We start from the raw sequence: 13,490 nt of genomic DNA on the forward strand, positions 1-13,490 counted from the left end.
AGCTTGAGCTCAAGGTCTTGGTATGGCTGATGATGATGGTGATGATGATGGTGGTGGTGGTGGTGGTGGTGGTGATACCAGGTGTAGACCCCCCTGCCTCCCACCTACTTTGTACTGAGCCATGACAATGTCATAATGACCTCACATGGCTGATGGGGCTAGGGTAGGAAATGAGCATTTAGAACACAGTAGACCGTGTTCAGCTATGAGTGGGTGGAGCTCATTTATTGAACAGTTTGCAAGCAGAGGTTGGATTTCCCCCAGTCCACCAGGAGCAATCCATGTAGGTTTCCTGGAGGAAGTGACATGCCATTTGAATGGAAGAAGTTGGGACATATTTGTTATCATGACTGGCACCAGGAAGTGGGCAGGAAACAAGAGTGCTTTGGCTGGGTGTAGCTTGGCTTCCAGAGATCTTGCCCTGCTGTAGACACAGGATGTCTTCCTTTGAGATCAGGGAGGAACTTAGGAGTTGTTTTTCTAGGGTGAGTGCAGAAGAAATAAAGGGTATTCACGTGGAGATATTTAAGGTTTGAAAAAAAATCTTGAGCTTTAGTTTGCAGAAGTTTCAACAAAGAGTCTTGGATCTTGTGACAGGAAAACGAAAAGGCAAAACCCAATTGACTTAGTCAAAAATAGTATTTATTATGCCCTATAGCAAATAATTCAGAGAAGGTGCCCTCAAGTATGGCTGGATCCAGGGTCTCAGACTTTGCTCTCTCCATCTTATGACTATTTTCTTTCAGGTGTTTTCTTCCACTATAATTTCTCCTCTAGGAAGTAAATACATTATTTCCACAACTTCACCAGAAAATGAAGAGGGTCAATTTTCAGGCTCAACCTTCAAATCTTAGAGTTCTTTTTCTTTGAACCTGTTATTCTGTAGTTCCAGGAATAAAACCTAGGTGCAGGCAAGCTCTCTACCACAGAACTACATTCTCATCCCCAGATAGAATTTTTCTTGGGGTGTGTGTGTGGGGGGGGTGTTACATGTCTATTCTTCAACTGATTTCTGTGGCCAGGAGAATACCATTCTCGAAGACAGAATTGCATGCTCCTTCTTGACCCAATTGCTGTGTCCAGGAGTTTACTATGCTCTGATTGGCCAGAACAGGGTCATATATTGACTCTGAACCAATCACTGTCCCCAGGAGACCACCAGGCTCTGATTGACCAGACCAGGGTCACATGTCTATTCCTGAACCAATTGCTGTTCCCAGTTGAATACTGTGTTCTGATTGGGCAGGCTGGAATCCCATGCCTTTTCTTTGGTCTTAAGTGTAGAGAAATGGATGGAAAGTGGAGGTCTGGTGCTGAGGGAAGGTTACCATATGAAAGACTAAGATGCCAAGAGGCAATTAGCGTTTACATGGGCATGAGGTTCCAATGTTAGGACAATATTTCTCAGCCTCTGTACTACTTGGGACCAAATGGTTGCTTGACCAGGTGTTGTAGGGTGTCTACTAATTCTCAGTCTGTGTCCACTGGATACCAGGACAGTTGTCCCCACAGAATCTCTCAGGACGGGGGGTCAGATGTCCCCCACGGAGCAGAATGGCTCCATGTGACAATTTACTGCTTTGTGGGGAGAGTCATAGCTTGATGAGATCCAGAAAGAGATGAATGATTACTGACAGCAAACAGGGACACACAGATGGATTCTTTAAGTAAATATACTCGTTCGTTTTATTTCCAGAGACAGGTGCTATGCCCAGAGCTGAGGAAGATAAGAGAGTAAGAAAGCCATCTCCCTATTGCCTTCATTCATTCAAGGCTCTCTGGGGATGAAGGCCATGCGCTCTTTCTTGGGGCTCCTGTAACCAGGTTCCACAAACTAAGTGACTTCAAGCAATGGCCATTTATGCTCTCATAGGCCAGAATCTGAAATCCAGGCATCTGCGGGGCCCACTCAGGTGAGCATGGCCACCGAGGGGGGGCGGAGCCCACTCAGGTAGGCGTGGCCACCCAGGGCGTGGCCACGGAGGGGCGGAGCTCACTCAGGTGGGCGTGGCCACTCAGGGCGTGGCCTCTCAGGAGGGCGGGGCCCAGGGAGGGGCAGAGAGTAATCTCGTCTTAAAGGCTTTTCCTCTGAACACTGACTGCTTCATTGAGGATTAACTTTGTTACACTTTGAAAATTAGTTGTATCAAATGATGGGCTTCCTTTCATCTTTATACTTGTATCCCTCACCTGCCATTTCCCTCTCTTGTCCTCCATTGCTCACTGCCCCTTCTGTTTCCATGTCTTTTTTATTTTTTAAAATTTATTTTGGCGGCTATGGAGCTTGAACTCTGGGCCTGGGCACTGTCCCTCAGCTCTTCAGCTCAAGGCAAACACTCTACCACTTGAGCCACAGCACCACTTCCAGCTTCTTCTGCTTATGTGGTGCTGAGGAATCGAACCCAGGGCCTCATGCATGCAAGGCAAGCACTCTATCACGGAGCCACCTGCCTAGCCCCGACTTTTTTTTTTTTTAAGGAAAACATAATCTAGATTCTGTAGATGAGAGAAAGCATACAATGTTTGTTCGTCCCAGTCTGGCTTGTTTCAGTGATGGTAGCATGATGCTCTTCAGTTCCATGTATTTTCCTGCAAGTCACTGGTTTTGTTCTTCGCTGAGATTTACTCCATTGGATCAAGAGATCACGATTTGTCCTTTCATGGATTGTGGGGCACGGGCATCTGGACTGATCCACAGCCCCGGAGAGGTGTCTAGAGCCTGTACACATGGTGTGCGCTGTCTTGCACGGTGTATTGACTCACCTCCCTTCCGTTATATGCTGGCGACTGGCACAGGCAGGTGGTATTATAAAGTCTACTTTCCATATTTCGAGAGTCCGCCATGCTGATTTCCATAGTGGCTGTATAATTTACATTCCCACCAGCAGTGGAGAGTTCCTTCCCCCCCCACCCCAGCACAAGGCTTTTGAGGGACACGGGGAACCACACCTACAGCCTGGCTCCTGAGGGAAGCGAGAGGGGCTGTGACCTTCCAGCTGAGCCTCTCTGCGGTGGGACACTGGGGGACACACCAATTATTTGTGCATCCCTCTGGGGGATTCTGGGAGATGGCAGGGTGGTGGGACACTGGTGTGTGTGTGTGTGTGTGTGTGAGAGAGAGAGAGAGAGAGAGAGAGAGAGAGAGAGAGAGAGACTTTGCTAGCTTTATTTTGGTTGCCCCCCCCCCCAGCATTGGCAGATCCCGCCATTGCCTACCCAGCCACACGGGCCTCTTTGCTTTCCATTCAATCACCCCATAGACACACACACACACACACACACACACACACACACACACACACACACACACACACAGAGTTTTTGCTCAGAGCCTTCACAGTGGCTGGGATGCTTTTCCTGAATCTCCTCCAACGTGATACTTGCTCCAAAGGTCACTCGGCCAGCCCTGCTTCCCTGCCTCTCTGTCTGAAGCTATTTTCTCAGGAACAATTCACTCCCCCCACGTATTTTTCTCTCTTAGCACTTACCAGCCTTTAGCCAGTGGGAGAAGACCCTGATGTCCTCCGTGGGAGCTGTTTCATGACCCCAAATCCACAGTGCTCAGATTCCTCATATACAGCCACTGTGTAAAAAACGTGTGTGCAGATGCTCTATCAGAGGGGCTTAGGGACCACCTAAATAAGAGTGTGGTTGTGGCCATAATGATTCTGCCTGCAGTCGAGTCCTCTGGCTTTGAATTCTGTCACATTTTCTCTCCCCAACATGTTTTTACTTAGCTCATATTGATTTTACCCATGGGGGTTTCACTGTGTGTTTCCACACATGCAGAAAACATAGCTGGGGACCAGTTGTTCCCGCCTGGTCATTTTAGCTCATGAGTTTGAGACCTGAAGATCATAGTTCAAAGTCAGATCAGGTAGGAAAGTCCATGAGACTTAATCTCCAATTAAGAACTAAAAGGCCAGAGACATAGCTGTGACTTAAAGTGGTAGAGCACCATCCTTCAACACAAAAGCACAGGGACCCAGGATCAGTGTACCCACACGGAAACTCATCCCTTGGATTATGTGTCCCCCTGCCTCTCACCCCTCCTTTAAAAAACTTTCTTGCAAAGAGGGGTTTCATCACATCTTTTTCAGACATGCATACTTCAGCCATTTCTCCCCATTATTTCTCCCCCTCCCACCTCCAGAACAGAAGCAAATTGCTTTTGGAGATTCTAGGGTTTGAACTCCGGGTTTTGTGCTCGCTAGGAAGGCATGCTAACATGAGCCACACCCATGGTCGGAGCCACGCCCCTATTGTTTGAGCCAAGCCCCTAGCTCCATTCAGGGCTTGGGCCTAAGTTCCTAAGCTCCTTTTGCTCAAGGCTAGTGCTCTACCACTTGAGCTAAAACTCCACTTTCAGCTTCTTCTGTGATTAATTGGAGATAAGAGTGTCATGGACTTTCCTGCTGGGGCTGGCTTTGAACTGGGATCCTCAGATGTCAGCCTCTTGATTATAGGTGTGAGCTACCAGCGCCTAGCTGGCTTTGGTTTTTGGATAGTATCTCATAGTCTCCTCCCCCCCCCCACTCCCACCCCTTTGGGTCTGCTTTGGACCTTTGGGATTACAGGCATGAGCTACCACCCTCTAGCTATCTACAACTCTGTGTGTGTGTGTGTGTGTGTGTGTGTGTGTGTGTGAGAGAGAGAGAGAGAGAGAGAGAGAGAGAATACTGGGGGCTTGAACTCAGGGCCTGGACACTGCTCCTGAGCTTTCTTGCTTAAGGCTGTCACTGTACCCCTTGAGCCACAGCTCCACTTTTGGCTCTGGCTTCCAACACTTGATCCTCAGATCTCAGCCTCCTGAGTAGCTAGGATAACCATTTGGTTTTTCCCGCAGTGTCAGGAGTAGGAACAAAAGTGAGGGAGAGGAAGAGGCTAGTTTGCAATGCTGATATCACTTTCTCCTCCTCCTCCCTCTTCTCTAAAAGCCTGGGGCAGCTTTCACTTCTCATGTTAGGTAAGACACCACAGCAGGACAGGCCCTGGCTGCTTTAGTTGTTGCTAGATGTCTTAGGAACTGGTCTCAGGACAGGCTACAGATTCCCAAACCACCCGTGCTCAAGTGAGCACCGAGCTCAAGTGACCCGTGCCCTGTGAGCCATGGCGGAGTGTCCAGCCCGGAGTGCCATCCTCGCGTCCCCAGTCCCTGGTGACTCTGTACCCGATGCTATGTGATGCCGGCCGAGTCACCGCGACACTGTGGTGCTCAGGGAACAGCAGCAGGAGGAAAGTGTAGGTGACCAGCACCTTAGCAATTTGTTCCTCCCCCCTCCCCCAATTTTAGCCACCTGAAAATGTCAACCTCAGCTTTTCCCTCACAGCTGGTGCCCTACCCTTTGAAACCATGCCTCCCGTCCAGCATTTTGCTAGCATTAAATTCAAGCCAAGTTTGATTGGTTCGGGACCTGCCGTTACAAAGGGAAGATGTATTAATCTTCAACAAATATTAAAAGACATTTGAAATGGGGCACCGTCCGTTGGCTTAAGCCTGGAACCCTAGCTACTCAGGAGGCTGAGAGCTGAGGATCCTGGTTTAAAGCCAACCCCAGCAGGAAAGTCCATGAGAATCTTATCTCCAATTAACCACACAAAAACCAGAAGTGGCGCTGTGGCTCAAAGTGTTAAAGCACTATCCTTGGGCACAAAGAGGCTCAGGGACAGTGCCCAAGCCCTGAGTTCAAGTCTCATGACCAACAGTAAAGAGAAAGGAAGAAAGGAAGAAAGGAAGAAAGAAAGAAAGAAAGACATTTGATATACAGCAAATATTAAAAGACACAGTTTCATGATATTTTTTTTTTGGGGGGGGGGTCTGGTCGTGGGGCCTGAACTCTGGGCCTGGGCGCTGTCCCTCAGCTGTTCAGCTCAAGGCCAGCGCTCTACCACTTGAGCCACAGCGCCACTTCCGGCTTTTTTTTTTTTTGCTTATGTGGTGCTAAGGAATCGAACCCAGGGCCTCATGCATGAAAGGCAAGCGCTCTACCACTGAGCCACCCTCCCAGCCCAACGATTTTATGATTTTTTTGAGGCAGTTTCATTATGTAGCAGCAGGCTGACCTGGAACTGATGATCCTCCTACCTTGGCCTCCTGAGTGCTGGGATTACAGGCAGGTGCTACCATGCTCAACAATGATTTGGTCAGTATGGATCTATGTATACACCTGTAAAATCAACCCCAGTTTCTGCTGTTCCTCAACTTTCCTGAGGACTCCCCTCACCCATGTCCTTACCTCCTGCAGCTACAACATCTTCTTATATTGACTACTGATTAGTTAGCATTGACTATTGAGTCATTAGCCCTGGCTATTGATTTGTTAGAATTTTTTTTCTTTTTGGTCAGTTGTGGGGCCTGAACTCTGGGCCTGGGCGCTGTCCCTCAGTTCTTCAGCTCAAGGCGAGCGCTCTACCACTTGAGCCACAGCAACACTTCCGGTTTTCTGGTAGTTTATTGAAGAGTCTCACAGACTTTCCTGCCCGGGCTGGCTTTGGACCACGATCCTCAGATCTCAGCCTCTTGAGTAGCTAGGATGACAGGCGTGAGCCACCGGCACCTGGCTTAGAATTTTGTGAGTTTCATACAAACAGATCAACAGGCTATGCTCTTTTGTGATTGGTTTTTCCCTGAAATAGTCCCCCCCACCCCCACCCCGGCCAGGCTCATTCATACTGTCACACATATCAGGGCCAATCTGTCCTTTGTCACTGCTGAATAGTATTCCATCACATAGACATCTTAAAATAGAGGTGTCGGATCTGAAAATCTGAAAAGATTTTGAACCTTGATATGAATGACAATACATGTGATTCCATCATACACTTGTGTGTGTGTGTGTGTGTGTGTGTGTGTGTGTGTGTGTGTGTGTGTGTGTGTGTGTGTGTGTGTGTGAGAGATTATGTGCTTATGTGCTGGTCTATCCTGGGGCTCAGACTCGGAGCCTTGGCATTGTCTCTGGTCTTTCTCAGTCAAGGCTGGTCCTCTACCATTTGAACCATACCTCCTCCACTTCTGGCTTTTTGCTGGTTCACTGGAGGTAAGAGTCTCACAGACTTTCCTGCTCAGCCTGGCTTTGAACCTCAACCCTCAGATCTCAGCCTGCTGCGTAGCTAGGATTATAGGTGTGAACCTCGGGCCCCCGGCTGTACTTTGATTGTTGATGTACAGGTCAGTAAACGGAGGCACTGAGTGGTGATGCGACTTACGCTGGGTCCCTGAGCTTGTGGACATGTCTTCTGGGAGTCACAAGAGACTGGACTCAGAGATGGGGCCTAGGGGCTGGATGGCAAGTGGGAGAGGAGAGTCAGATGGTTCACAGGAGCCATGGAAGTCAGAGAGTTTAAAAAAAATCCACAGCATGCCTACCCTCTCTGGGCAGCAGCTGGGTCTGTCCAGAGCCTGGGCCTGCAAGATAAAAGGGCAGAGCCTTCCCCCCCCCCCCCCATTGTTTTCTACCTTTCCCAACCAAATGTTGGTGACAGGCATTTCGTGTTTCATGTTTCTGGGATAGCTAGGATGACAGGCGTGAAGGGGACACCGGATGCAGGCTGGCTTCTGCCCAGCCTGGGGTGGGGTGGGGCTTTCCCCGGCCTCTGTCTGTGCCCGCTGGACGCTGCTTCCCTCAGCGGTGGCATTGTGGAACTCCAGGCCAGGGGCAGAAGGGGACCTGGCTTTCTGATTTGCATGTGGACACAGAGGCCAGCCTCAGGGTCCTGGAGGAGGCAGAAGGGGGAACTGAGAGGTTCCCTTCCCCCCCATGGAGAGAGACCAGCTCCATTTGCCCCTCCTACATTGACGAGGCTTCCTGTCTTTTGAACCTGCTTGCTTTCATGCCTCAGGGTACCGGGAAGTCCTTCTGGTGGTCTAACCGCAGTCATTGCTGCTGTCTGAGGGTGCCCCTTTCTCTGGCTGGGAGGGCTGATGAATCACACACTCTTTCCCCCTTTGGGGTGTCACATGAGTGGGGGTGTGTGTGTGCAGCAGTCTCAAAGCTCAGCTGATCCCCTGAGGCCCAAAGGGAATTTCCTTTCTTGGGCCACACAACCCTCTGTGGCTGAGACTGACCTGCTGGCCGTGTGTGTGTGTGTGTGTGTGTGTGTGTGTGTGTGTGTGTGTGTGTGTTGGGGGGGGAGCCCCATGGCCTGCTGGAAATGCCAGGTAGCACTTGTGGTTCCTGTCCTGTACCCCCCTCCCCATCCCCGGCCCATGAGACACCAGGAGGGACTCAGTGTGGCCCAAAGAGGCAGAGGAGGGGCAGTGGTTCTGAGCGTTTGGTCTCTGGGGTTTGAATCTGCTATGTGCCCGCCTCCCACCCCCCCATCTGTGTGGCCTGGGGCAGGTGCATTCCCTGGATGTGTCCCAGTTACTCCATCAGTTCCCCCTCTTGCCAGGCTTTTTCCCTCAAGGCTGGCACTCTACCACTTGAACCACAGTTCCACACTAGCTTTTTGCTAGTTAACTGGAGTCTCGAGGACTTCCCTGCCCGGGCTGGATTTGAACCGTGACCTTTGGATCTCAGCCTCATGAATAGTTAGGATGACAGCTTCAATCATTTAGAATTCTCCAGCTAGGGGAGTGACCAAAGGGCGTGGCCAGACGGGGGTGTGACCAAACGATGCCACAATTGGGTGTGGCCAAAGGGGGCGTGCCCAACCATGTAGGGCCAAATGGGCGTGGTTTACAAGAGGGCTTGGCTTAGGTGGTAGAGCCCCAGCCCAGCAAAAAGGCACCCGGGCTGGGAAGGTGGGTCAGTGGTGGAGCACTTGCCTCGCATGCATGAGGCCCTGGATTTGATTCCTCAGCACCACATAAGCAGAAAAAGCCAGAAGTGGCGCTGTGGCTCAAGTGGTAGAGTGCTAGGCTTGAGCTGAAGAGCTGAGGGACAGCGCCCAAGGGATAGTGCCCAGGCCCCGAGTTTAAGCCCTAAGGCGGGGGGGGGGGGGGGAATGTTAGGCACTAATCTCAGTAATGTCAAAAATAATTGAAAAAAAAAAAAGATTTGTATAGGGAAAGAGCAGGTTGACTTGGCATTGTCAGGTACTTCATATGCTCATAGCCAGTTCGTAAACATACCATCCTTTGTCCCACCCAACGTGGACCTGTCTACCATGTCCAGGAACTGAGGGGCTGCCCTTCAATGACCACAGCCTCTGCCCAGCCTGCCCCACGTCCCATAGGCTACTCAGTGGCTTTCAGGAATGATCAGTGCTGGATCTTCTGTTGTTGTTGGTCGTGGGCCTTGAACTGAGGGTCTGAGCTCTGTCTCTGAGCTTTTTTTGTGCAAGGCTACTGCTCTACCACTTGAGCCACAGTGCCACTTCTGATTTCCTGGTTGTTCATATGAGATAAGAGCTCACAGACTTTCCTACCCAGGCTGGCTTTGAACTGTGATCTGGGGCTGCTAGGATGACAGGCGTGGGCCACCTGTACCTCACTCTTGCTTGCCAAGTGCTACCTAGATTTTTTTTTTTGTCTTTTTCTTGTTGTGTGTTTGACCAGTGGGTCCTGATGTGTAGCGCAGCTTGGACTTAAACCTGTCTCAGCCTCCTGACTGCTGGGATTATAGACATGAACTACCATGCTAGCCTTTTTACTTTTTTTTTTTTCCTGAGATTAAGTGATTACATAAATTTTACAAAATTCACAGTATTATGGGGTAGTGATGCTTAGTTAAAGTCACAAACACATTTTAACCTTCATGAGGCACTTGGTCATTATCATTGTACCAGCTACTTTTTTTTTTTGTCAGTCATGGGGCTTGAACTCTGGGCCTGGGCACTGTCCCTCAGCTCTTCAGCTCAAGGCAAGCACTCTATCACTTGAGCCACAGCGCCACTTCTAGTTTTCTAGTGGTTTATTGGAGATAAGAGTCTCATGACTTTCCTGCCTGAGCTGGCTTCAAACCACGATTCTCGATTTCAGCCTCCTGAGTAGCTAGAATGACAGGCATGAGCCACAGGCGTCTGGCTTCTTGCCTGCCTAAGTATTTAGATTTTCTAATTCGATTGGTGGGCTATTTCTAGCTTGTTGGTTTTGTTTTGTTTTACACTCCGAGAGGATGGTCAATAGCACCATTAAAAAAAATCTAAGTCTATTTTCCTTACAGAGAAATGTGAAATGCTTCACTTTCCTGGGCAATCAGTTCTGGTCAATCCGTTGTCTTACAAGACGCAGCAATTCTACTATGGTGGCTGCAACTGCTTGATGTGATTTTTATCACCCTGGGCATTTTTGCTTACTCGAGGGTTTGGCTACCAATGTTTCCTTCATAGTAACATATTCTGTTCCTTTTTGTTTTTGTGCCAGTACTGACTGGGCCTGGGTATTGTCTCGGAGCTATTTTGGTGCTACCACTTGAGCCACAGCTCCACTTCCAGCTTTTTGCTGGATAACTGCAGATAAGAATCTTACAGACTTTCCTGCCCAGATAGCCTTTGAACCAGGATCCTCAGATCTCTGCCTCCTGAGTACGTAGGATGACAAGTATCAGCCGCTGGTACTCAGTAGATTTTCGGCTTTGAAAATGTTTTGCCAGAGGTGGAGATGGAGGGGTAGCTCTGGCTTCAGATACAGCTCAGTCGTTCTCAGAAGTGTGTGCAGCTTTGTGGGAAGGACCCACACGTTCCCTTTTCCTTTTGTGTTAGTTTCTTAGCCAGGATTCCCGGGGTTCAGTGTCTCCCCTGTGTTAATTGCCCTCCCCCAACTTCTTTCTTTCCCTATAGTTCCTGTGCCTTAAGAACATTCGGACTTTCCTGTCCACGTGCTGTGAGAAATTTGGCCTGAAGAGGAGCGAGCTCTTTGAGGCCTTTGACCTTTTTGATGTGCAGGATTTTGGAAAGGTAAACTGAATATAGAAAGTCCAAGCCTCAAGGTCTTCCTTGGGTGACTCTGAGGATTCAGTTCATGGGGGAGGGGAGAATGACATGGGGAATGGGAAGGTGGAAAGCATCATGACTTGGGCTCCCTCCCAGGAGGCCTGGGGTTCAGCCTCCCTGAGGTCTAGCTGCAGGTGCTTAGGATGTGGGTGTAGAAGGGGGGTCACTGAACACCCCTGACTGCTGTCCCAGGTCATCTACACCCTGTCTGCTCTGTCCTGGACACCAATTGCTCAGAACAAGGGGATCATGTAAGTAAGGTTGGGGGGGGGGTTCTGCCAATCTTTGCCTACATGAAACCCCTTCCTGCCTGGCCCCCCAAGTCTGAGGCTCACACCATCCTTGTCCTCCAGGCCCTTCCCCACCGAAGAGGACACTGTGGGGGATGAAGACATCTACAGTGGTCTGTCTGACCAGATTGAGTGAGTGTGTGTCCTCGCTGAGTGCCTGGGTGTGGGAGGTCTCGGGAGACATGGGCAGGGTTTGGGGGTGGGGGTACAGTACTCGGTCTGGAATCTGGGGTGCCCAACCCTGGACCTGGGAGTCCTGGGGGCACACCCTCCCAAGAAGGCCCTGACTGGACCCGGCTGGGTCCCCGGCCCGTAGTGACACAGCGGAGGAGGACGAGGACCTGTACGACTGCGTGGAGAACGAGGAGGCCGAGGGTGACGAGATCTACGAGGACCTGATGCGCTCAGAGCCGGCGCCCATGCCGGTGCGCTTTGGGGGTGGGGGGTGGACGTGGGGTGGGGGTAAGGGGATGGGGACTGGGGGGCGACGACAGTGTGTCCTGCACCCCTGCAGCCCAAGATGACCGAGTACGACAAGCGCTGCTGCTGCCTGCGCGAGATCCAGCAGACGGAGGAGAAATACACCGACACGCTGGGCTCCATCCAGCAGGTGTGCGCATGCGCGTGGGGGTGGGGGTGGCGGGGGCCGGTGTCGTCCAGGGTGTTGTGCGCATGCGCGGGGTGGATGGCGCAAGGGCGTCAGCCTGCAAGACGGCGTCGTGCGCATGCGCGGACCAAGTTGCACAGCCATCTGTGAAACGATGGTGTGCGCATGCGTGGAGCGGCTCAGCAGGTGTGTGTTCACCTGTGTGTTGGCTGCCTGTGGCACATGGCGGGCTGTCCCTGCTGGTTTTGTGTTGCTGACATCTGCCTTCCTCCGTTTGTCTTTCTGACCTTGTAAGTCATCTTATCCCTATCTCTGGTTTTCCAGAATCCTCTTCCCATCTTTCTGGGTCTTCTCTCTTTTTGCTTTTTTAACTTTGTTCATTCATTCATTCATTCATTCATCCATTATTTTTCAAGTCACAAGGGCTTGAACTTGAAGTCAGGGTGCTGTCTGTCAGCATTTTCACTCCACGCCTCCACTTCAGGCTTTTTTCTTTTTGGTGGTTAATTGGAGATAAGACTCTCACCAGAGTTTCCTGCCTGGGGCTGGCTTTGAAACTCCATCCTCCAGATCTCAGCCTCCTGAGTAGCTAGGATGACAGGCGTGAGCCACCAGTGCCTGGCCCTTTATCTCTTTAAAAATAACTTTATGGCTGGGCGCTGGTGGCTCATGCCTGTCATCCTAGTGACTGAAGAGGCTGAGATCCGGGGATCATTTGAGAGCACTGGCTTTCAGCAAAAGAGCTGAGGGACCAGGTCCTGAGTTCAAGCTCCACCACCAAAAAATAAAACAAAAAGAATTTTATGGCACCAAACAATCCAGTCCCTTAAAATAAGCAATTCAGTGGTTTTGTTTGTCCACAGTGCTGTGCAGCCATGACCACTGTCTAAATTTAGAACATCTCTGTCTTTCTCCAAAGAAACGTCACACACCTCTCAATCTTTCATCATCTCCCAGGCCCTGCACCCAAGAGCCCACCTCCTGTCTCTGACGGCTCCTATTCTAGACTTTTCTAGACTTTGCCTGTCACACCCTGCCTGCCTTTTTTGGATCTGCTTCTCTCAGCAAGCATGGTGGCCTCAGGGCTCCCCCAATCTTGTCTTGTTCATGGTGTCATGTTATTCCATGTGAGCCATACTTTGTCTATCCGCTTATACATTATGATTATTTTCACCTGGGGGCTTGCATAAGTAAACTTGCTGTGAACATTTGTGTAGAAGGTTTTCTGTGGGATTTCTCCCCCCCACACACACACCTCTCTTGTCTGTTGTGGGTCTTGAACTCTGATCCTGCACACTGTCCCTGCACTCTTCAGCTCTACCCCTTGAGCCACAGCACCATTTCCAGTTTTCTGGTGGTTCATTGGAGATGAGAGTCTCACGGACTTTCCTGCCTAGGCTGGCTTTGAACCTTAATCCCCAGATCTCAGCTTCCTGAGTAGGTAGGATGACAGGTGTGAGCCATCAGCACCCCCCATCCCCCCACTCTTTTAAGATCATTCTGTCTTCTTTCTCTGTGGGTATCCCTCTTGTCCCCTTCTGTCTCTTCTTGTCCCTTTGTCTCCGGGACTCCACTGGGCCGGAAACCTCATCTTCCTGTCCCGCCCTCTCCCTCTCTCTTCCTCTGCACAGCACTTCATGAAGCCCCTCCAGCGGTTTATCAAACCTCAGGACATGGAGATCATCTTTGTCAACATCGAGGTGAGCCAGCTGGTCCCT

The 13,490-nt window shown here is 50.4% G+C and overlaps 1 protein-coding gene across 1 annotated transcript in view; it reads left to right on the top strand.

The window, feature by feature from the left end:
* The window catches only part of Vav1 (vav guanine nucleotide exchange factor 1), a 35,260-nt gene that overhangs the window by 7,327 nt on the left and 14,443 nt on the right, over positions 1 to 13,490 (top strand). The window contains exons 2-7 of the mRNA XM_070008563.1: positions 10,723 to 10,839; positions 11,068 to 11,126; positions 11,229 to 11,297; positions 11,482 to 11,590; positions 11,680 to 11,775; positions 13,404 to 13,472. Of these exons, the coding sequence (XP_069864664.1) occupies positions 10,723 to 10,839; positions 11,068 to 11,126; positions 11,229 to 11,297; positions 11,482 to 11,590; positions 11,680 to 11,775; positions 13,404 to 13,472 (519 nt within the window). The remainder of the gene's footprint in view (positions 1 to 10,722; positions 10,840 to 11,067; positions 11,127 to 11,228; positions 11,298 to 11,481; positions 11,591 to 11,679; positions 11,776 to 13,403; positions 13,473 to 13,490) is intronic.

Source organism: Dipodomys merriami, unplaced genomic scaffold, assembly GCF_024711535.1.
Source record: "Dipodomys merriami isolate MVZ:Mamm:240054 unplaced genomic scaffold, mDipMer1.0.p SCAF_70, whole genome shotgun sequence".
Classification (NCBI taxonomy): domain Eukaryota; kingdom Metazoa; phylum Chordata; class Mammalia; order Rodentia; family Heteromyidae; genus Dipodomys; species Dipodomys merriami.